The following is a 21,321-nucleotide window of genomic DNA, read 5'->3' on the forward strand; positions in this document are numbered from 1 at the left end:
GTGGGGGGGGGGGCGGGAGGGAGCGAAAACACACACACAACCCCAAAAGCCAGCTTGCACAGCTTCTGCAACGGGTTGCAATCTTTTTTTTAAATTCATAATATGTGCACGTCAAGTTGAATGTTGTAAATGGAAGACTTTCAATCGGGATCGACAGTCCCAGATCAGGAACTGCACACAGTTAGGCGCAGAGTGAAGCTCGCTCTACTCGGCCCCAAACTCAGGACAGCACCCCCCCCCCACTGAACAACTGGCATTTCTTTCCCATACCAGCTAGCCTTAGGCCTGTCATTGAAATTACCAATTACCACTTTAAAGGTTAATTACTGAAAAAGGAGTTTATTCAAACAAATCAACAAAATTATGCAATTTTTAAAAAAAATATGCCCTTTTGAACTGAATTTCATGTGTCAGCTGTGGCTCAGTGGGCAGCACCCTCGCCTCTGAGTCAGAAGGTTGTGGGTTCAAGTCCCACTCCAGAGACTTGGGCACAAAAATCTCGGCTGACGCTCCCAGTGCAGTACCGAGGGAGTACCGCACTGTCAGAGGTGCCGTCTTTTGGGTGAGTCGTTAAACCGAGGTCCTGTCTGCCCTCAAGTGGACATAAAAGATCTCGCGGTACTCCACTAGTAAGAGCAGGAGAGTGCTCCCCAGTGTCCTGGCCAGTATTTATCCCTCAGTCAACATCAAGAAAAACAGATTCTCTGTCCCAAAGCGCTTTACAGCCAATGAAGTACTTTTGACGTGTAGTCACTGTTGTAATGTAGGAAACACGGCAGCCAATTGGTGCACAGCAAGCTCCCACAAACAGCAACGTGATAATGACCAGATCATTTATTTTTAGTCATATTGATTGAGGGATAAATATTAGCCCAGGACACCGGGGAGAACTCCTCTGCTCTTCTTCCAAAATAATGGCCGTGGGATCATTTCCTCCCACTTGATAGGGCAGATGCGACCTCGGTTTAAACTCGCATCTGAAAGACAGCACCTCCGACAGTGCAACACTCCGTCAGCACTGCGCTGGAGCGTCAGTCTGGATTATGTGCTCACATTTCTAGAGTGCGACTTGAACCCACAACCTTCTGACTCCCGAGGCATGCGTGCTAGCGTTGACACCTTGCTCACAAAGCTCTTTCTGGAACTTAAAAGTGTGATCTGTGTGTACACCATGCGATCAAGCTTCGGGACCGCGATGTGTGCACGGCAATCTCCCACTGCTACATTCCAACTCCCTTTTATACTTAGCCCGAGAGAGAGCAAACACATGGGCCCGCCTCCCCACCTTTACTGAAACTGGATGCTGGAAATCTGAAATATAAACAGAAAATGCTGGAAACACTTAACAGGTCAAGCAGTGTCTGTGCGGAGCGAGAGAAACAGAGTCGATGATCTGCCATCGGAACATTTCTTCACTCAGAGGGTGGTGAACCTGTGGAATTCTCTACCACAGAAGGCTGTGGAGGCCAAATCACTGAATATATTTAAGAAGGAGATCGATAGATTTCTAGACACAAAAGGCATCAAGGGGTTTGGGGAGAGAGCGGGGATATAGTATTGAGATTTGGTGTCAAGATGGCGACCGAGGCGTCCCGGAGGTAAGCGCTCTCCCTGCTCCGGGCGGCCCGCTCCCGCTACCGGAGCTTATACATCTCCGACGATGTGTTCGGCGAGTCGGGCGGAGGCAGCGCGGCAGCAGCAGCAGCAGCGACGACGACCCGTTACAGCACGTCGGCCGGCAGCTCCTCGGCGGGAAGCCCGCAGTCCGACTGGGAGGAGGGGGAGCCGGGCATGGTGGCCAGAGGCCGAACCGTGAGCGGGAGAAGCAGGCCCCGGGCCGTCGGACACCACATCGTGGAGCCGGCCACAGTGAGGAGGAGGCCACGGTGACAAGGCGGACGGAGCGGCTGAAGGACATCGCGTTCCCACTGCCATTAAATTGACTTTTTCAGAACACAGCGCTGGAGAATAGCTGACGTGTCTCTGTGAGCTCCCACAGCTTTATTGTGGGAGTGATTGGGGAGTAAGCATTCCATTGTGCTAGTTACATATGGCAAATAAAATATCTTGAATCTTGAGATAGAGGATCAGCCATGATCATATTGAATGGCGGAGCAGGCTCGAAGGGCCGAATGGCCGACTCCTGCTCCTATTGTTCTATGTTTCTATGGAAGAAGTTCGAGATTGAAGTTTTTAAGCAGAGCCAGGAAATCGGGGGTGGGGGGGAAGGAAAGAACAAAGGGGAAGGTCTGTGATCGGGTGGAGGGCAGGATTGGAGATCCGTGCTATCCTGGGGTCTGTGGTGCCTTCCGAATAAAGAAGCTGAGCTGGTCTGCAGTGCGAAGAGCCGTTTTTCAAAAAAAAAGCACAACTTTAATGGGATAAACTTGATGATTTGCAGCAGAGAGCTAGATAGAGAGAGCGAGAGAGAGCAGCTCGACACCCAGCGAGAAGTGTGCTCTTGTCCTTGGAACTGTTACTCAATTAAAGAGGTGTTGGACAGGAAATGATGAGGTGTGATTGCAGTTTGTAAAGTGGCCTGACACAGACTCCTCCGAGGAGTTTGTAAAGCACAATAAAAGAAAACTTCTCTGCAACATCTGGAAGCCATTTACAAGGGCAGGAGAGGTTGTGGTCTCTAGCGTTTTATGGTGCTTCAGCTTGAATTAACACCACTGGCACTGAGCCTACCAGTCCCTACCTTCACCTGGGGGAAGTGGCGCTGGCTCACCTGTGCCCAACCAACAGCAACTTGCATTTCTATAGCGCCTTTCACGACCTCAGGACGTCCCAAAGCACTTTACAGCCAATGAAGTGCTTTTTGAAGTGTAGTCGCTGTTGTAATGTGGGAAACGCGGCAGCCAATTTGCGCACAGCAAGCTCCCACAAAACGCAACGTGATAAGGCCAGGTAATCTTTTTTTAGTGATATTGATTAAGGGATAGATCTTGGTCAGGACACCGGGGATAACTCCCCTGCTCCTCTTTAAAATACAGGGAACTCTCGATTCACCGGCACCTAAATAACCGGAAATCTCTGTTAACCGGCAAAATTCAGGAGTAGGTTCAGGTAAGTTTTACTTCATATTAGTGGCAGTTCCTGGATCTGTGGCTGTGTAACTGGGGTTCGTGCACTTGTTGCTAAGCAACAGGGACGCTTGGTCTGTGGCCGGAGTTCCTGCACATGTTGCTAAGCAACAGGGAAGCCTGGATTTGTTGCTGTGTACGGAGCTCTCGCACCTTTTAAACTATGCCTCTCTGTAATCCGGACTTTTTCATAAACCGGCACCACGCCGGTCCCGTTGGTGCTGGATAATAGTTTCCTGTAGTGGCCGTGGGATCTTTTTATGTCCACCTGAGAGAGCAGACGGGGCCTCAGTTGAACGTCTCATCCGAAAGACGGCACCTCTGACAGCGCTGCACACCCTCGGCACTGCACTGGAGTGTCAGCCTAGATTTTTGTGCTCAAGATTCTGGAGTGAGACTCCAACCCAGAGGCGAGAGTGCCACCCACTGAGCCACAGCTGACACGGCCAGTAGAAGTGCCAAGGAGCAGGGAGCTAGATTTGGCTTCAATCCAATTGCACAGCTGACCTATGATCAAACAGTTTATTTTTCTTTGCGATATAAATAACGTCATCACGATTGTAAAATTCTCACCCTTGATTTCAAGTTCCCTCAATGACCTCGCCCTTTAATGTAGTGAAATGTCCCAAGGCACTTTGCAGGAGAGTAATCAGACAAGGATTGACACCGAGCCCCACACAAGGAGATATTAGGACAGGCGACCAAATGCTTGGTCAATGAGGTGGGTTTTAAGGAGCGTCTTAAAGGAGGAGAGAGAGGCAGAGAGGTTTAAGGAGGGAATTCCAGAAGCAGCTGATGGTGAAGTGATTAAAATTGGGGGTGCGCAAGAAATGGAGGGACGCAGAGATCTCGGGGGCGGGTTGTGGGAGATTACAGCGATAGGGAGGGACGAGCCCATGGAAGCGATTTGAAAATGAGGATGAGAATTTTTAAAATCGTGGTGGCTTTTTTTTTATATACCAAAAAGTAAACTAGACTGCTTGATCCCAGGTCAGCCATGCAATTGAAGGCAGATGTAACACCCGTTGGCATCCTACAACTTGGCACAGACTGGGGGACCTTGCTAATCATTCTGGCTGTGTTCTTCACTGGGCAGGGGCTTCATGAACTTGGGACCATGTGAGGAACGTACAGAGCAATTGTGGGCAGTCAAAAATTTCAAGATGGAGAGAGATACCTTTTTGGTTGGGCAAGGGTGTTAAGGGATTATGGAGCAAATGGAAGTTGAGGTACAGAACAACCATGATCTAATTGAGTGGAGGAGCAGGCTCGAGAGGCTGAATGGCCCTCCTCCTGTTCCAATCACACTAACATACAAGACTAGAAATTATACTGTGCAATATTAGTATACGAATGCTTGAAGTGCGTGTATAGAATTATTTTGCTATTTTAATGGAGAATTAAAAACAAAGTTATTTATTTTGAATATGATGAGCGTTCTTACCCGGTCTGGTCTATATGTGACTCCAGCCCCACAGCAATGACGCTTAGCTGCCCCTCTGAAATGGCCAAGCAAGCCACTCAGTTGTTCAAGGGCGATTAGGGATGGGCAATAAATGCTGGTCTTTCCAACGGCGCCCACATCCCATGAACTAAAAGTTTATGAGTAAAAGTCGATAAATCTCAAGGACTGGGTGACCTACATCCTAGGGTTTTGAAAGAGGTGGCCATTGGGATAGTGGATGCATTGGTTGTCATCTTCCAAAATTCTATAGATTCTGGAACGGTTCCTGCAGATTGTAGGATAGCAAATGTAACCCCGCTATTTAAGAAAGGAGGGAGAGAGAAAACGGAGAACTACAGACCTGTTAGCCTCACAATGCTGGAATCTATTATAAAGGATGCCATAACTGGGCACTTAGAAACTAATAGTAAGATTGGGCAGAGTCAACATGGATTTATGAAAGGGAAGTCCTGTTTGACAAACCTATTGGAGTTCGTTGAGGATGTATCTAGTGGAGTAGACAAAGGGGAACCGGTAGATGTGGTGTATTTGGATTTTCAGAAGACTTTTGATAAGGTCCCACACAAGAGGTTGGTGAACAAAATTAGGGCACATGGAATTGGGGGTAATATACTAGCATGGATTGAGAATTGGTTAACAGACAGAAAACAAAGAGTAGGGATAAACGGGTCTTTTTCAGGATGACAGGCTGTGACTAGTGGGGTACCGCAAGGATTGGTGCTTGGGCCCCAGCTATTCACAATCTATATCAATGATTTGGATGAGGGGACTAAATGTAACATTTCCAAATTTGCTGATGTCACAAAGCTAGGTGGCAGTGTCAGTTGCGAAGAGGATGTGAAGAGGCTTCAAGGGGATCTCGACAGGCTCAGTGAGTGGGTGAGAACATGGCAGATGGATTATAATGTGGATAAATGTGAAGTTATCCACTTTGGTAGAAAAAACAGAAAGGCAGAGTATTTCCTAAATGGTGAAAGATTAGAGAATGCAGATGCTCAAAGGGACCTGGGTGTCCTTGTACATGAGTCACTGAAAGTGAATGTGCAGGTGCAGCAAGCCATTAGGAAGGCAAATGGTATGCTGGCCTTCATTACAAGAGGATTTGAGTACAGGAGTAAAGAAGTCTTACTCCAATTATATAGGGCCTTGGTGAGGAGACCACACCTGGAGCACTGTGTACAATTTTGGTCTCCTTACCTAAGGCAGAGGGAGTGCAACAAAGGTTCACGAGATTGATTCCTGGGATGGCGGGACTGTCGTATGAGAAGAGATTGAGTAAACTAGGCCTGTATTCTCTTGAATTCAGAAGAATGAGAGGGGATCTCATTGAAGCATACAAAATTATTACAGGGTGGATGCTGGGAGAATGTTTCCCTTGGCTGGGGAGTGTAGAACCAGGGGCCACAGCCTCAGGATAAAGGGTAGGCCATTCAGGACTGAGATGAGAAGACATTTCTTCACACAGAGGGTGGCGAATCTTTGGAATTCTCTACCCCAGAGGGCTGTGGAGGCTCAGTCATTGGGTATATTCAAAAGAGAAGTCAATAGATTTCTGACTAGTAAGGGCATCAAGGGATATGGCGATAGGGCCGGTGAATGGAGTTGAGGCAGAAGATCAGCCATGATCTCATTGAATGGCGGAGCAGGCTCGAAGGGCCGAATGGCCGACTCCTGCTCCTATTTCTTATGTTCTTGTGAACGAATTTTAAAAAAAAAACTGCATCATGTCTAAGCTGCCATGTTTCTCAGTCTCTGGCTCAGTGGTAGCACTGAAGGATAAAGAGACGCGAGAACAGGACAGATAAATGTGACTAGGACTATGTGTGGAGGGTAAACGCCAACACGGGCTGGTTGGGCTGAATGGCCTATTTTCACCGTGTAACTTTTATATATTTCTGGCCTCTCGGCCAGGAGGCTGTGGGTTCAAGCCACACTCCAGGTCTTGAGCAGATAATCAAAGCCGACCAGTGCAATTCTGAGGCGAATGCTGCATTGCCGGAGGTATCATCCCGTGGATGAGGTGTTAAACTAAAGCCCCACCCCGGCCTGTTCAGGTGCATGTTAAAGCTCTCATGGCGTTACTCGCATAAGAGCGGGGAGGTCTCCAGGCCAACGTTCATCCTTCAACCAACACCACCCAAGATGGGTTAACGAGTCATTTATCTCAATTACTGTTTTGGGGATTTTACTGCATGCTAATTGGCTGTCTACATAACGTCAGACTGTATTTCAAAAATAATTAATTGTCAATGAAGCGCTTTGGGACAAATCCTAAAGATGTGAAAGGCACTATATAAATGCACATTATTTACTTTCCAGAGTTGCATGAATGAACAGTTCGTATGCAACAAAGCTGTCACTTTCTGGGTGTGCAAAACCAATATGTGAAGAGGAATGTTTTGTATATAGACACGCGCACACACACACATCTACGCACACACTATTATGTTGAAAGCTATGTTATATATAGACACTCACCTGCATATACATACACGCATACATACATACATGCACACGTGCATACACTTGCATCCACACACACATACATGCGCAAAATTATGTTAAGAGCAATGTTATATAGTGTCACAACACATACATACAGGCACACAGAATTATGTTAAGAGCAATGTTATATATAGACATGCACACGTGCATACACTTACATCACACATACACATACATGCACACAATTATGTTAAGAGCAATGATATATACAGGAAACTCTCGATTTACCGGCACCTAAATAACCGGAAATCTCTGTTAACCGGCAAAATTCAGGAGTAGGTTCAGGTAAGTTTTACTTCATATTAGTTGCCGTTCCTGGATCTTGTGGCCGGGTTCCTGCACCTGTTGCTAAGCAACAGGGACGCTTGTATCTTGTGGCTGGGTTCCTGCACCTGTTGCTAAGCAACAGGGACGCTTGGATCTTGTGGCCGGGTTCCTGCACCTGTTGCTAAGCAACAGGGAAGCCTGAATTTGTTGCTGTGTACGGAGCTCTCGTACCTTTTAACTATACCTCTCTGTAATCCGGATTTTTTGATAAACCGGCACCACGCCAGTCCCATTGGTGCCAGATAAAAAAGAGTTTCCTGTAGTCACATACACACAAACATACACACACAATTATTAAGTTAAGAGCAATGTTATATATAGACACGCACACACAAACACACATACGTATTTGGGTTGTCGTGAATGATTTTCGGCTGATGATTCTTAATCTACTCGTGGACCTGTGACTATTTTCTCTCTGGAAGGAGAGAGCAATACTCGGTGTCACTTAGGAGATTAAATGGTCCTGACGCCGAGACCTGTACTGGGATTTATTGCTGACTATGTAACCTTTAAACGAAACCAGACATGCAGCTCAGGATTGAACAGTCGGGAGGCTCGTCATGTGCTGCATTCACTCACCGAGTCACCGGTCGAGTTTCGAATTGCTTTTTCCTATATGTATAAAAAAAAAAAGTGAATTAAGATGGATAAAATAGTGACATGAAATGTCATGATTGGAGCTACTGAACTGCATGACATTCTGAGAGTTTCTGGGATTTTGAGGGGCAAAGTCCATGCTTGCTTCCCTTCAGTTAGTTGGTTCCTGCTGACTAGGGAGGTCCAATTGCATTTTTTTCTACTTGGGATTCCTGGAGTATCTGGGATTTTCTCTGGCAGTTTTGAGGATCACATTCCATGGCTCCATTCATTTTTTTCCATGAAAACAGTAACTTACTGGCCTTGGTTTGTAAACTCGGGTCTGTGTAAAACACTTTTTTTTTTACACAATCAATGGCAATCAGTGCATTCATGCTTGAAAATAATGACGTGAGATCGGCCAACTTTGAAAAGTAAAACAAAGGGAGAGCTTCAGTAGGTTGATCACTGAAAGAGTTATCAGAGTCTAAGTAGAGAAACTAAAGATGGACTAGCTTTTATATAACGACTTCAGGATGTCCCAAAGCGCTTTACAGCCAATGAAGTACTTTTGAAGTGTAATTACTGTAGTAAATTAGGGAAATGCAGCAGCTAATTTGCCCACAGCAAGCTCCCACAAATAGCAATGAGATAATGAGCAGATAATCTCTGTTTTAGTGGTGTTCGTTGATAGATGAATGTTGGCCAGAACACCGGGGAGAACTCACCTGCTCTTCTTCGAAATGGTGGCCATGGGATCTTTTACGTCCACCTGAGAGCAGACGGGTCCTCGGTTTAACGTCTTATCAGAAAGACGGCACCCCCGACAGCGCAGCGCTCCGTCAGCACTGCCCTGAGGGTGTCAGCCTGGATTTTGTGCTCAAGTCTCCGGAGCGGGACCTGAAACCCACAACCTTCTGACTCCGAGGCGAGACTGCTACCCACTGAGCCAAGGCTGACACAGTGTTCCTAAAAGTAGTGGAATAATAGGTGGTGGGGCGGGGATAGAGTAAACCCGCTTGGACTCTGGATGGAGTCAGCCTGATGGGCTGAATGGCCTCTTCTCGCTCTAGATTTTACACTCTTGCTCTTTCCTGATGCAGTCGGATGGGACTGTTGCATCAGTTTGGTTACTGTTTCCGCCTTCTGTCACTCTGCACTTAGCACGTAGTAATTTTTAACGCGAGCAGTTCACGCGATGTCTCCCTGCGTGTAAATAAACTGCGGTTCAGTTGGAAAATAAATCAGACCTCCATTTGGTGGCCCTGTCCCTTTTTTTATTAAACGTGCAGCCAGCACGCGGAGTGTATTTAAATTCTTATAGCAGAGTGAGATTTATAACCTTTTTATGTAGCTTGTACAAGCATGTTTTTTTTTAATTGGAGCTACTGAACATGAAGCCGACAGAGTGCTGCAGTCGGGGGGAAAACCTTTGAATGGGAACAATTCGCTATTTACAAGGGAGTTCATCCCAAAGCAGGCTCTTAAAGGGGAAGCCTCACCCTCGGGGGTTCCACTTGAAAAGTTAATGGCCTAGAAATTCAGTGGGCTGCGCCACCAGTTAGCGCCCAAAGAGGGCACTTAGTGGGTTTAGCGCCACTGGCCATGCCTCCCGCAAAATTTAGCGGGGTCCTAATGGCGGCGTTAGCCGGTAGCGCTGGGCCGCCACCAATGACTTCATCGGTGTGCGCAGCGCTCCGCTACTGCCCCGATCGCCAAATTTGGTAGTGCCCCCCGCTGTAACACCAGTCGCAATTTGCGACCGGTTCAGGGGGACCTACCTGCGGCGGTAGAGGTGCGGGGCGGCCATTTTTTTTGCTGGCCACCTGCCTTTTCACGCAGCCATCCCCGGCCTCCTGAGCCCCCCCCCCGCGTTGTGCCGGCTGCCTCCAAGAGCCCGGCATTTCTCCTCGGTGAGGAAGGCCTGCAGTACCGCAGCGCGCCGCTGTGGCACGTTGTGCTGCGATTTTCAATTGCAGCGCCCCAAGACGGATGTGGGGCACCTCGAGTAGCGCCGCGCTTCCGTTTGGGGCGCTCAAACTGAATTTCCAGCGGGCGCTCACGACTCCTTCCGGGGGTGGTACTTCCGGCGCCCTGGCGAGACTGGCGCCCCAAACGAGGTGCCACAGAATTTCTAGGCCAATGTCTTAACACTGCCTTTTAACTCTGAGTTCTCACTCATTATCACTGTGCTGCTTTCTCTGTGCAGGTGTTTTCCCTACCTGGCTCATCATACAGTCTCACTCCTTCCAATGTCTTTGGAGGACCAGTTACCCCTGGCTCGTCCATTACCTCTCTCTTAAACCCGGTGGAAAGCAGTCAAACAGGTAGGTGTTTAACCCGAGGCTCACTTCTCTTCTGAGTGCCGCGAGCAGGAATCCTTGGAGCAGAAACGTCCCAACTACAGTCTGTGTGCGACACCAGGCTCAAACCATCCCGGCACCTCAGTCCTGTTTGTAATGCAGATTTGTTGCTTTGTCCTTTGTTCAAATTTTATGGGCTTGGAGGCTGGGAATTGATAAATAAATCCTATTCTGAACACCAAAATCTGTTAGTGTCAGGAACTGGAGATGGATTAAACTTTAGATACACCTAAGTGGCCCAGAAATGCAAAAAAGTTTGAACATTCCTGCTTTGGAGCTAACCATTTGAGATAGTTAAGTCATAATTTTTTTGCAATTCGTCTTTTTTAACCTGAATTTTCTCCCCTCCTCTCTCTTCTCCCTCCCCCCCCCCCCTTTCTCCCCCTCTCACCTCTCTCCCCCCCTCTCTCTCTCTCCCCCCCTCTCTCTCTCTCCCCCCCTCTCTCTCTCTCCCCCCCTCTCTCTCTCTCCCCCCCTCTCTCTCTCTCCCCCCCCCTCTCCCCCCCTCTCTCTCCCCCCCTCCCTCTCCCCCCCTCTCTCTCCCCCCCTCTCTCTCTCCCCCCCTCTCTCTCTCCCCCCCTCTCTCTCTCCCCCCCTCTCTCTCTCCCCCCCTCTCTCTCTCCCCCCCTCTCTCTCTCCCCCCCTCTCTCTCTCCCCCCCTCTCTCTCTCCCCCCCTCTCTCTCTCCCCCCCTCTCTCTCTCCCCCCCCTCTCTCTCTCCCCCCCTCTCTCTCTCCCCCCCTCTCTCTCTCCCCCCCTCTCTCTCTCCCCCCCCTCTCTCTCTCCCCCCCTCCCTCCCTCTGCCCCCCCTCCCCCTCCCGCTCTCCATCCCTCCCTCCCTCCCCGTCTCTCTCTCGCTCTCTCCCGCCTCTCTCTCTCCCCTCCTCTCCAGAAGCTACCACTGCTTGCTAAGTTTAGGTTCCATGGATATCTCAATCCATGGGCATTATTCATGTGGGTACCTAGACCATGAGGCCTAGATTTTCTGACATTTTGGGTTAACCCCAGCATTTTGAATATCCATCATAAAGTCTAGGCTCAAATGTTGGAAGGCTATTCACCTGCCAATGCTGCAGTTCCACGTTCCACCAGTGGCGGTGCTGCAGGAGGTGTCATTACAACGTGACCCGTTTCCATTTCCAGTTTCCATTATAAATAGGGAATGGGAATTTATAATGGGAATACAAAAAGGACAGAATGTATGACATTAAGATGGGGTCTGATTTACATCTGTTGTGTCATGGTCCAGTTAGCTCCCACTCTCCAGCCCTGCTCCAGCTGAGAGAATATTCTTGGTCTTAACTCTGTGTGCAGCACCACGGGAGATCGACTCGTAATATGTCATAAAAACTACGTCGACACGCACTTCCTGTCAGCTTTACACGTTATAAATTCCTATGTCTATAACGGGAACCGCTCAATGTTTCCCCCTAAGGTGAGCGGGTGGGAGGTCCCACGCAGACTGCTCACCAGCTACTGCCGCTGGAAAAGATGCTGGTCACGCATGGCCGCGTAGCAAATTTAAAGGGACTGTGCACCCAAAAAAAAATTAGAGGGAATATTGGAACCACCTATGTAAACTTGTCACGCTGTAATTACATTCTCCCACCAGGGGTGGCGCTATAGCGCCTCAGTTCTCTATCCTCAGCCTGCACTGCTTTGCTCCAACTCCATGCCTGAATAAGGACAGCATGTCTGATTTTAAAATGAAAGCTAAATTGTGTCTGCATGCCTTGGTCTAATTATTCCCCCCCCCCCCCCCCCCCCCCAAATCCCTTAATCTTGCTACACTGAAGACTCCCTGTGTGCAATGCCATTGGGAGTTCAGGACCAAGGTCGTACTGCAAGACACTACTAAGGTTGAAAAGATTAGAAAAGGCGATTAGGTAAATAAGGAAGTAGCGTTTAGATGATATCAAACTTTGAGCTTTAAAAGCCTGAAGATTGTAGGAAGGAAAAGATGAGAGTTTTGAGGAATATAGCTCAATATTAGGAAGTTAAACATTTGGCATTAGGCTTTAGACTTGAAAATCTGTTGTTTTTCTTTGACACTAACGAAAGAATTTCTGCAAGGCCTCAAAGGACTGACCTCGGTACATAACTGGGAAGGCTTGAGGTGAAAGGTCAGGAAGTCAAGCCACTCTGGCCAAAGGAAAAGCTGCATAAAGCCAGGAGGCTGTAAGGAGAGCCGAGGCCCATTGAGAGTTTGGGGAGTGGCAGTGGAGACTGATTGCAATGGCTGGGGAAAGTAAATAGCGGAAAGTGATTGGAGGGGAAAGCTAAATAACGAATTGCAATGGAGCGGAGATCAAACACACTCCATGGGCAGGAAAGCTGGCTGAGCGATCTATCAGTGCTCGAGAGATCATAAAGCCCCATGTGCACAGGACAATCATTCAGCTATGTTTTCACTTCAGTGATTTATGCTGGGGCCCACACAAGAAAATAACGTGGACCTTTTCTTTTTCCAGTTACGGAATTCCTCTTTTATTTATTAATTTCTTCATTCACCCACACGGGTAACGGGAGCACCTTTTGAAACGGGATTTTGTTTTGGAATCGGGCGGCTGGTGGTGTTGCTGCCTCATTTGCTTTGTAGTAAAAATATTTATTCGTTGCTGGAATGCGCAGGATTCTGGTTTTATGGGAGCGAATAACAAGGTTGTAATTTACTCTAGGGGCTGAAACGATGACGTCAGCCACAAAGGTGAAACTTACCTACTTTATAGAACTCTGTAATCTCCTCCAGCCCTACAACCCTCCGAGATCTCTGCACTCCTCCAATTCTGGTCTCTTGCGCATCCCCGATTTTAATCGCTCCACCATTGGCGGCCGTGCCTTCAGCTGTCTTGGCCCTAAGCTCTGGAATTCCCTCCCTAAACCTCTCCGTCTCTCTACCTCTCTTTCCTCCTTTAAGATGCTCCTTAAAACCTACCTCTTTGACCAAGTCTTTTTTGGCCACCTGCTTTCAAAAGGGAATTGAATAAGTCCCTGAAGGGAAAAATATTTGCAGGGTTACAGGGAAAGGGCGGGGGAGTGGGACTAGCTGAAGGGCTCTTGCAGAGAGCTGGCACGGGCTCGATGGGCCGAATGGCCTCTATGTGTTGTAAGCATTCTATGATTTTATGTTTCTGTCCTTATGTGGCTCGGTGTCAAATTTTGTATGATAGTCGCGCCTCTGAAGCATCTTGGGATGTTTTACCACATTAAAGGCACTAGATAAATGCAAGTTGTTGTCTGAAAGTAATTTTTTAGCCTCTCGCTCTACTCTTTGCGTTCTCTGCCTTGGTCTCCATGTTCGCAGTCGTTCTGCATGTGTTCTGCAGTTGGTAAATGTATTGTCCGCTGTTGAGTTAAGCGGCACAGATCGGGAAGATCCCAGAGATTGGTGCTGAGTTAGTTTACCTCAACTGAGTACTGGAGCACATTATCCCAACTGACACTCCCAGTGCAGTGCCGAGGGAGTGCTGCACTGTCGGCGGTGCCATCTTTCAGATGAGATGTTAAACCGAGGCCCCGTCTGCCCCCATCAGGTGGACGTAAAAGATCCCCAGGCACTTTTTTAAAGAAGAGCAGGGGAGTTCTCCCCGGTGTCCTGGGGCCAATATTTATCCCTCAACCAACATCACTAAAACGGATTATCTGGCCATTATCACACTGCTGTTTGTGGGAGCTTGCTGTGCGCAAATTGGCTGCTGCGTTTCCTACATTGACTGCATTTCAAAAAGTACTTAATTGGCTGTAAAGCGCTTTGGAACATCCTGAGATCTTGAAAGGTGCTATAGAAATGCAAGTTGTCCTTTTAATAGACCTGTACCCAATTGGGCTAAAGAGAGGAAAGAGTCGGCCATGGTTCCTCCCCTTGATCCCTATCCAGTATCTCCACCTGGGCACCTCGGAAGCATATTAGGGAATTAATTCCTGGCTTCTTTTTCCCTTTCTGAGCCCAGGGAACTGAAGCCATTTGCAACACCACAAGTATTGACCATATGTGCGCAGGACAATCCTTCAACTGACAACGTAGACTTGCAAGCAACCCTGGGGGACCTTCTGGTTCTGTGTGGTTTAGTACCAAACCTACAGCTTTGTACTTAACTGCGTCATCGGGTACCTCTTCTAAAAAGAATTGTTCATGAATTGATAAACTAGGTAGGAAGACAACAACAACTTGCATTTATATAGCGCTTCTCAACGTAGTAAAATGTTCCCAAGGCGCGTCACAGGTGCGTAATCGGACAACAATTGACACCGAGTCAAAGGAGGAGTCATTAGGACAGGAGACCAGAAGGTTGGTCGAAGAGGTTGGGTTTAAGGAGGAGAGAGAGGCAGAGGTGTTTAGGGAGGGAATTCCAGAGCTTGGGGCCAGTGGTGGGGGGGATGCACAAGACGCCAGAGTTAGAGGAACGCAGAGTTCTCCGAGGATTGTAGAGCTGAAGGAGGTTACAGAGATAAGGTCCAGCATGAACACCGAGATTGGGTGTGTGAACAAACCTCTGTTCTAAGATTTTGATTTTAATTCCCACTGTTGCTTTGTTTTTTCAGAACCAGATCTGGATGACAACGACTGCAGTTTTGTCTGTAGAGGCAGTTCGTCCAGAGGAAGTCTATCTCCAAGGTAAATGTTACTTTATTTCGTTCCTCTGTGCTTTATATGTAAGGTGGCATGTCGAGCTTAGCCATGTAAAAACTAGGCAGGCCATTCAGACTACCTTAGGAACATAGAAACAGGAGGAGGCCATTCAGCCCCTCGAGCCTGTTCTGCCATTCAATTAGGTCGTGGCTGATCCGCCATTGCTCCATATCCCTTGATACCCTTACCTAACAGAAATCTATCGATCTCAGTCTTTGAAAGCTCCAATTGACCCCCAGCTTACAGAGATCAAGTACGTCTTTCCAGATTAAGGACCCATCCCACCATTTGAAGTAGAACAGGGAGTTCTCCTGATGTCCTGGCTAGCACCCCTCCCTTAACCAACACCACTTAAAAAAGTGTAGAGTAACTGGTCATTCACCTCATTGCTGTATGTGGGATGCTGTTGTTGCTTAGAGAATCACCTGCAATGGCTTCTCTTCCCACTCCTGCACTGTTACCTCTGGTGTCCGCCAAGGATCTATCCTTGGCCCCCTCCCTATTTCTCATCCACATGCTGCCCCTCAGCGATATCATCCGAAAACACGACGTCAGGTTCCACACGTACGCTGACAACACCCAGCTCTGCCTCACCACCACATCTCTCGACTGCCCCCCCCCCCGCCCCCCACGGTCTCTAAATTGTCACATTGTTTGTCCGACATCCAGTTCTGGATGAACAGAAATTTCCTCCAACTAAATATTGGGAAGACCGAAGCTATTGTCTTCGGTCCCCGCCACGAACTCCGTTCCCTAGCCACTGACTCCACCCCTCTTCCTGGCATCTGTCTGAGGCTGAACCAGACTGTTCGCAACCTTGGTGCTGTATTTGACCCCGAGATGAGCTTCCGACCATATCCGCACCATCACCAAGACCGCCTACTTCCACCTCCGTAACATCGCCTGTCTCCGCCCTTGCCTCAGTTCATCCGCTGAAACCCTTATCTATGCCACTGTTACCTCCAGACTTGACTATTCCAACAGGCTCCTGGCTGGCCTCTCATCTTCCACCCTCCGTAAACTTGAGTTCATCAAAAACTCTGCTGCCTGAATCCTAACTCGGAACAAGTCCCGTTCGCCCATCACCCCCTGTGCTCGCTGACCTACACTGGCTCCCGGTCCGGCAACACCTCGATTTTATAATTCTCATCCTTGTTTTCAAATCCCTCCATGCCCTCGTCCCTCCCTATCTCCGTAGCCTCCTCCAGCCCCACAACCCTCCGAGATCTCTGCGCTCCTCCAATTCTGGCCTCTTGCGCATCCCCGATTTTAATCGCTCCACCGTGCCTTCAGCTGCCTAGGCCCTAAGCTCTAGAATTCCCTCCCTAAACCTCTCCGCCTCTCTACCTCTCTCTCCTCCTTTAAGATACTCCTTAAAACCCGCCTCTTTGACCAAGGCTGTCCTTCTATCTCCTTATGTGGCTCGGTATCAAAGTTTGTTTGATAATCGCTCCTGTGAAGCACCTTGGGACGTTTTACTACATTAAAGGTGCTATATAAATACAAGTTGTTGTTGTCTACAAAACAGTCACTGGACTTCAAAACTATGAAGTGATTGGAAGATTTCAGTCAGGTGCAGGCACTATATAGATGCAAGTATTAAAGGGGATATTCTTTCTTTCAAGTTTAAATTTCAACTCTAACTCTTTTCCCCCCCCCAATGTTATAGTTCGCCTATTGGTGGCTTGTCCATACTCTATGATCAGGCCATACCCAGTCGGCTGGAGAACGTACCACAGACAACGTCCAACATAGAAGAGCTCCTGGACAAGCACTGGAGCGGCGATGGAGGCATTGACAGTAAGTACTTACTCAGTGCATCAGGGATCGGAATGTCAGACCGCTGTGCAGCGCGTTCAGCTGTAAGCTGTGCCCGCGGGTGACAGTCGGGTGAAGATGGGACCTGGTGGTGATTCTTTCGGCCTTGCTATCTATCTGGAAAGTTAAGGGGAGATTTAATAGAGACGTTCAAAATCATGCCGGGTTTTGATAGCGTAAATAAGGAGAAACTGTTTCCACTGGCAGAAGGTTTGGTAACCAGAGGACACAGATTTATGGTAATTGGCAAAAGAACCAGAGGCGAGATGAGGAGAATTTTTTTTACGCAGCGAGTTGTTGTGATCTGGAATGCGCTGCCTGAAAGGGTGGTGGAAGCAGATTCAATATCCAATTCCCTTTGGAAAGTTACTAAATACGTGAAGGGGAAACATTTTCAGGGATATGGGGAAAGGGCAGGGGAGTGGGACTAATTGGATAGCTCTTTCAAAGGGCCGGCACAGACACAATGGGCCGAAAGGCCTCCTTCTGTGCTGTATCATTCTATGATAACTCCCTCCCTAAATCTTTGCCTAGCTTCTTCCTTCCCCATCTTCAAACTCTATCTCATTGAAACTTATAAAATTCTAACAGGACTAGACAGACTAGATGCAGGAAGGATGTTCCCGATGGTCGGGGAGTCCAGAACCAGGGGTCACAGTCTAAGGATAAGGGGTAAGCCATTTAGGACTGAGATGAGGAGGAATTTCTTCACCCAGAGAGTGGTGAACCTGTGGAATTCTCTGTCACAGAAGGCAGTTGAGGCCAATTCATTAAATATATTCAAGAAGGAGTTGGATATATTTCTTAAGGCTAAAGGGATCAAGGGATACGGGGAGAAAGCAGGGACAGGGTACTGAGTTTGGATAATCAGCCATGATCGCATTAAATGGCAGAGCAGGCTCGAGGGGCCGAATGGTCGCCTACTGCTCCTATCTTCTATGCTTCTGTGCAAACACCTCTAGGCCTATCGTAGAATAGTGCAGAATCATAGAATAGTACAGCACAGAAGGAGGCCGTTCGGCCTATCGAGTCTGCTCCGTCTGTAAAGTTATCTTTACAACTGTGGTTTCAGTCATCTCTCCTAACTCTTGAATCAGCGCTCGGCACCTGTTCTGTCCTCTGTGGCGCACCTTGAGATGTTTATTAGGTTGAAAGCACCATGTAAATGGAAGTTCTTCTGGCTGCCAGTGCTCACTGCCTTAGCAGCGCGCATGAATGGCCACTTGAGCAAGAGTCCCAACTTAGGTTTGGATCTTCAGGAGAGGTTGGGAGAAAATATCTTGAAGCTGAAAAGATTTGGCCGCTTTGGTTGTGATTTTGGCGTATTTTTGGAGGGAGAAAAAACAATACTAAATTCATATTTTTTTTGATTCCCCTAGTTGTGGACATGTTAAAATCATTACACCTGCTTCAGTTGGATAATCGACGTTTACAGGAACAGATCATGAATCTCTCTGCAAAGAAGGAGCGTCTTCAGCTACTGAACGTCCAGCTCGCCATCCCTTTTGCTAGTGTGATGTCCAGCAATGGTCCATCCTCCCAGGCACATTTAATCACCTCTCAGAACGGTAAGGAGTGTTTCTCTGCGACTAGCTGGTTAATGGCACGTTGAATATTGGACCAGAAATTCGGGTTGGAGGTTTTCCACGGGCGCAAGCCCCCGACCTGCACTTACCTAGCGCGCCTGCCGTTGTGCTGTGGGGCCACATGGGATTCCGATCCTGGGCCTCCTCCAGCTGCCGGTGCGCAGTGCTCGCGTATCCCAGGGGCGCAGTTAGTTTGCAGTGTCCCCTGGGATCACGTGGGCCATGGGCAGCCAATCGGAGCAGGGAATCTCTATTCATAGATTTGACAGGAGGACCTGTCAAATCTATGAATAGAGATCAGCCCCAAAACATAAGTAAAATTTCAAATAATTTTTTTTTTATATCACATTTTTAAAGTAACTATATAAATCACAAATTAACTATTTTAAACAAAAATTTAAATTTTTGAAAAAATTAATTTAAGTTTTTACCAGGGCTAAAAATAAACTTACCTTTCTTTAAAGTATTTTAAAATGATAAACCTGTGGAAAAAATGTTTTAATTTTACTTAATTAACCTCTTACCTTGTTAAAAGCAGGCCTTGCGACTGCTTTTTTCACACACAGCTTAGGGACTTACCCGCACGGAGAAACCTGTAATAAATTTTTTTTTTTAAAAAGCGGAGGTTCCAGGCGTACATGCTGCCTCTCCGGCGCACGCGTTTGACCTGTGAACCCCTTCCTTTAAGGGAACGGAAGTTCCGGTTTCCAGCGCATGCGCAGTGCATGCACGAAACCGGCACTTTCGTTGGCCTTACGGGTGAGTACCCAGCGCGTACTCACCCGTGGGGACCCGAATTTCTGGCCACCAGCAAGACCACCAATTTTCCGTTTTCATGGACACGTGAATGGAGTTGTTCAGTGTGATGCCCAAAGCACTGGGTAACAACCCGAGAATCCCACTTAATCAAAACTGGATATCCAGTCACACTGCGCGATCGTTGTTTTATGGTGTGTCCTTCAGAGGAGACGCTAAACTCGGGGCCTGTCTGCTTGTTCCACCATAAAGGATCTCGAGGTTTTAATGAAAGAGGAGCAGGGTGTTCTCCTGGTCAACATTCCCCCTGCCCCCCACCCCCCTTCCCATACCTTTCAACCAATGCCACCACAAAAAAAATTATTTGGTCATTCGTGGTATCTGCTGTTTGTGGGATCTTGCTGTGCCCAGTTTGGCAGCTGCGTTTTCCTACGTAACAACGATGACTGCACTTCGAAAGTATATTCATTGGATGGGAAGCACTCCGGGACGTGCCGGCAGATGTGATGTGGACGTTGTCCGAATGGAAGTTTTATTCTTTCCCGGCCTCTTGGGATTGGGTTGAGTTTTAGCTGCTGTGATGTAAGGGCATTGGACATAGTGACGTTCTGCTTAATGAGTGGTTTTCGGTTGACCGTTAATCAGTGTCTTTTTCCTCTTCTCTCTGGGTGCAGCTTGCAGCTCTGAGCTGCTGAACAGCAGCAAAAGTCCCCCGTCGAAGAGCAGCTTCATAACCGAGAACTCTCTCTCCGCATCGTCCGAGGTATTTGATGCATGGTCTGGGGATGTCTGATGCTTTCGGCACCTTGGGGTGGGGGTGCGGGGGGTGGCGTGGTGGGGCTGACCTTTTACAATATTCTACTCGAGTAGACGCCCGCTAGTTCAGGCTGCACCAGACCATTTTGCAAATAAATGACCTAATTTCACAGTGAGTTTCATCTGGGGGAGTCCAGAACCATTCGGGGCAAATGTCAGGAAGCACTTCTTCACACAACGGGTTGTGAAAATCTGGAACTCTCTCCCCCAAAAAGCTGTTGAGGTTGGGGGTCAATTGAAAGCGTCAAAACTGAGATTGATAGATTTTTGTTGGGCAAGGATATTAAGGGATTATGGAACCAAGGCAGGTGACGTAAGAAAACTACTAGGCACTTGGTCTAAGCGTTAAACAAAGCTTTAATCAACTGTTTTACAACATGGAGGTCTAGTTGTGTCCTTCACTAGTTCCTGTTAAGAATGTCCTGCGCAAGCTGGGCCCGTGCCCGAGTATTTATACTCTCCCTGGACAGCGCCACCCGTAGGCCGCTCAGTATTATTTCATAAGTCTTTCTTTCATGAATGACTGATTCGTTTCAGCGGGTAGATGGAGTTAAGATACAGATCGGCCATGATCTCATTGAATGGCTGAACAGGCTCAAGGGGCTGAATGACCTACTCCGGTTCCAATTAATGCACGTTTTTAATCTCCATTAAGCGAGCAATAATCAAATAAGCTACACCTTTTAATAACTGACATTTAAGGAGGTTGCAGTGAAGTTTTCTACTTAAATTTAAGATGACATTCTATTCCCTTTAAGACGATACTTTGGTGCAGTACAGAGGGAGTGCAGCATTGTCCAAGGAGCCAAAGGTAAAATGTTAAACTCCGCTCCCATTGGCCTTTTTTGGGGGATGTTGTTGCTTTTGTATCTTCGCCCTCCTCCCTTAGAGAACAGTGTGGAGTAGTGAAAGGATTCGCAGACTGATTAACGCCCTGACATGTGGCGTGACCCCTCCTTCCATGGCCATAACCATCTTTACACCAACCGATAGGATGGTTAGTCATACAGGAAACTCTCGATTTACCAGCACCCAAACAACCGGAAATCTCGGTTAACCGGCAAAATTCAGGAGTAGGTTCAGTTAAGTTTTTCTTCATATTAGTGGCCGTTCCTGGATCTGTGGCTGTGTAATCGGGGGTTTCTGCACTTGTTGCTAAGCAACAGGGACGCTTGGTCTGTGGCCGGGGTTCCTGCAGCTGTTGCTAAGCAACAGGGAAGCCTGGATTTGTTGCTGTGTACGGAGCTCTCGAACCTTTTAACTATAACTCTCTCTAATCCGGACTTTTTGATAAACCGGCACCACGCCGGTCCCGTCGGTGGCGGATAAAAAAGAGTTTCCTGTATATGGGTGAAGGGTTTTATGGGTTCCCACAACCCCGTACGATGAGG

At 47.8% G+C, this 21,321-nt stretch overlaps 1 protein-coding gene across 4 annotated transcripts in view; it reads left to right on the forward strand.

The window, feature by feature from the left end:
* LOC147101032 (protein AF-10-like) overlaps positions 1-21,321 on the forward strand; it is a 44,799-nt gene that overhangs the window by 7,383 nt on the left and 16,095 nt on the right. For all 4 annotated transcript variants that reach the window (XM_085966200.1, XM_085966202.1, XM_085966203.1 and 1 more), the window contains exons 3-7: positions 10,172-10,289; positions 14,867-14,939; positions 16,624-16,754; positions 18,152-18,340; positions 19,789-19,877. In XM_085966200.1, the coding sequence (XP_085822326.1) occupies positions 10,172-10,289; positions 14,867-14,939; positions 16,624-16,754; positions 18,152-18,340; positions 19,789-19,877 (600 nt within the window). The remainder of the gene's footprint in view (positions 1-10,171; positions 10,290-14,866; positions 14,940-16,623; positions 16,755-18,151; positions 18,341-19,788; positions 19,878-21,321) is intronic.

Source organism: Somniosus microcephalus, chromosome 24 (assembly GCF_052327205.1).
Source record: "Somniosus microcephalus isolate GS21.2 chromosome 24, FLI_Smic_1.0, whole genome shotgun sequence".
NCBI lineage: Eukaryota > Metazoa > Chordata > Chondrichthyes > Squaliformes > Somniosidae > Somniosus > Somniosus microcephalus.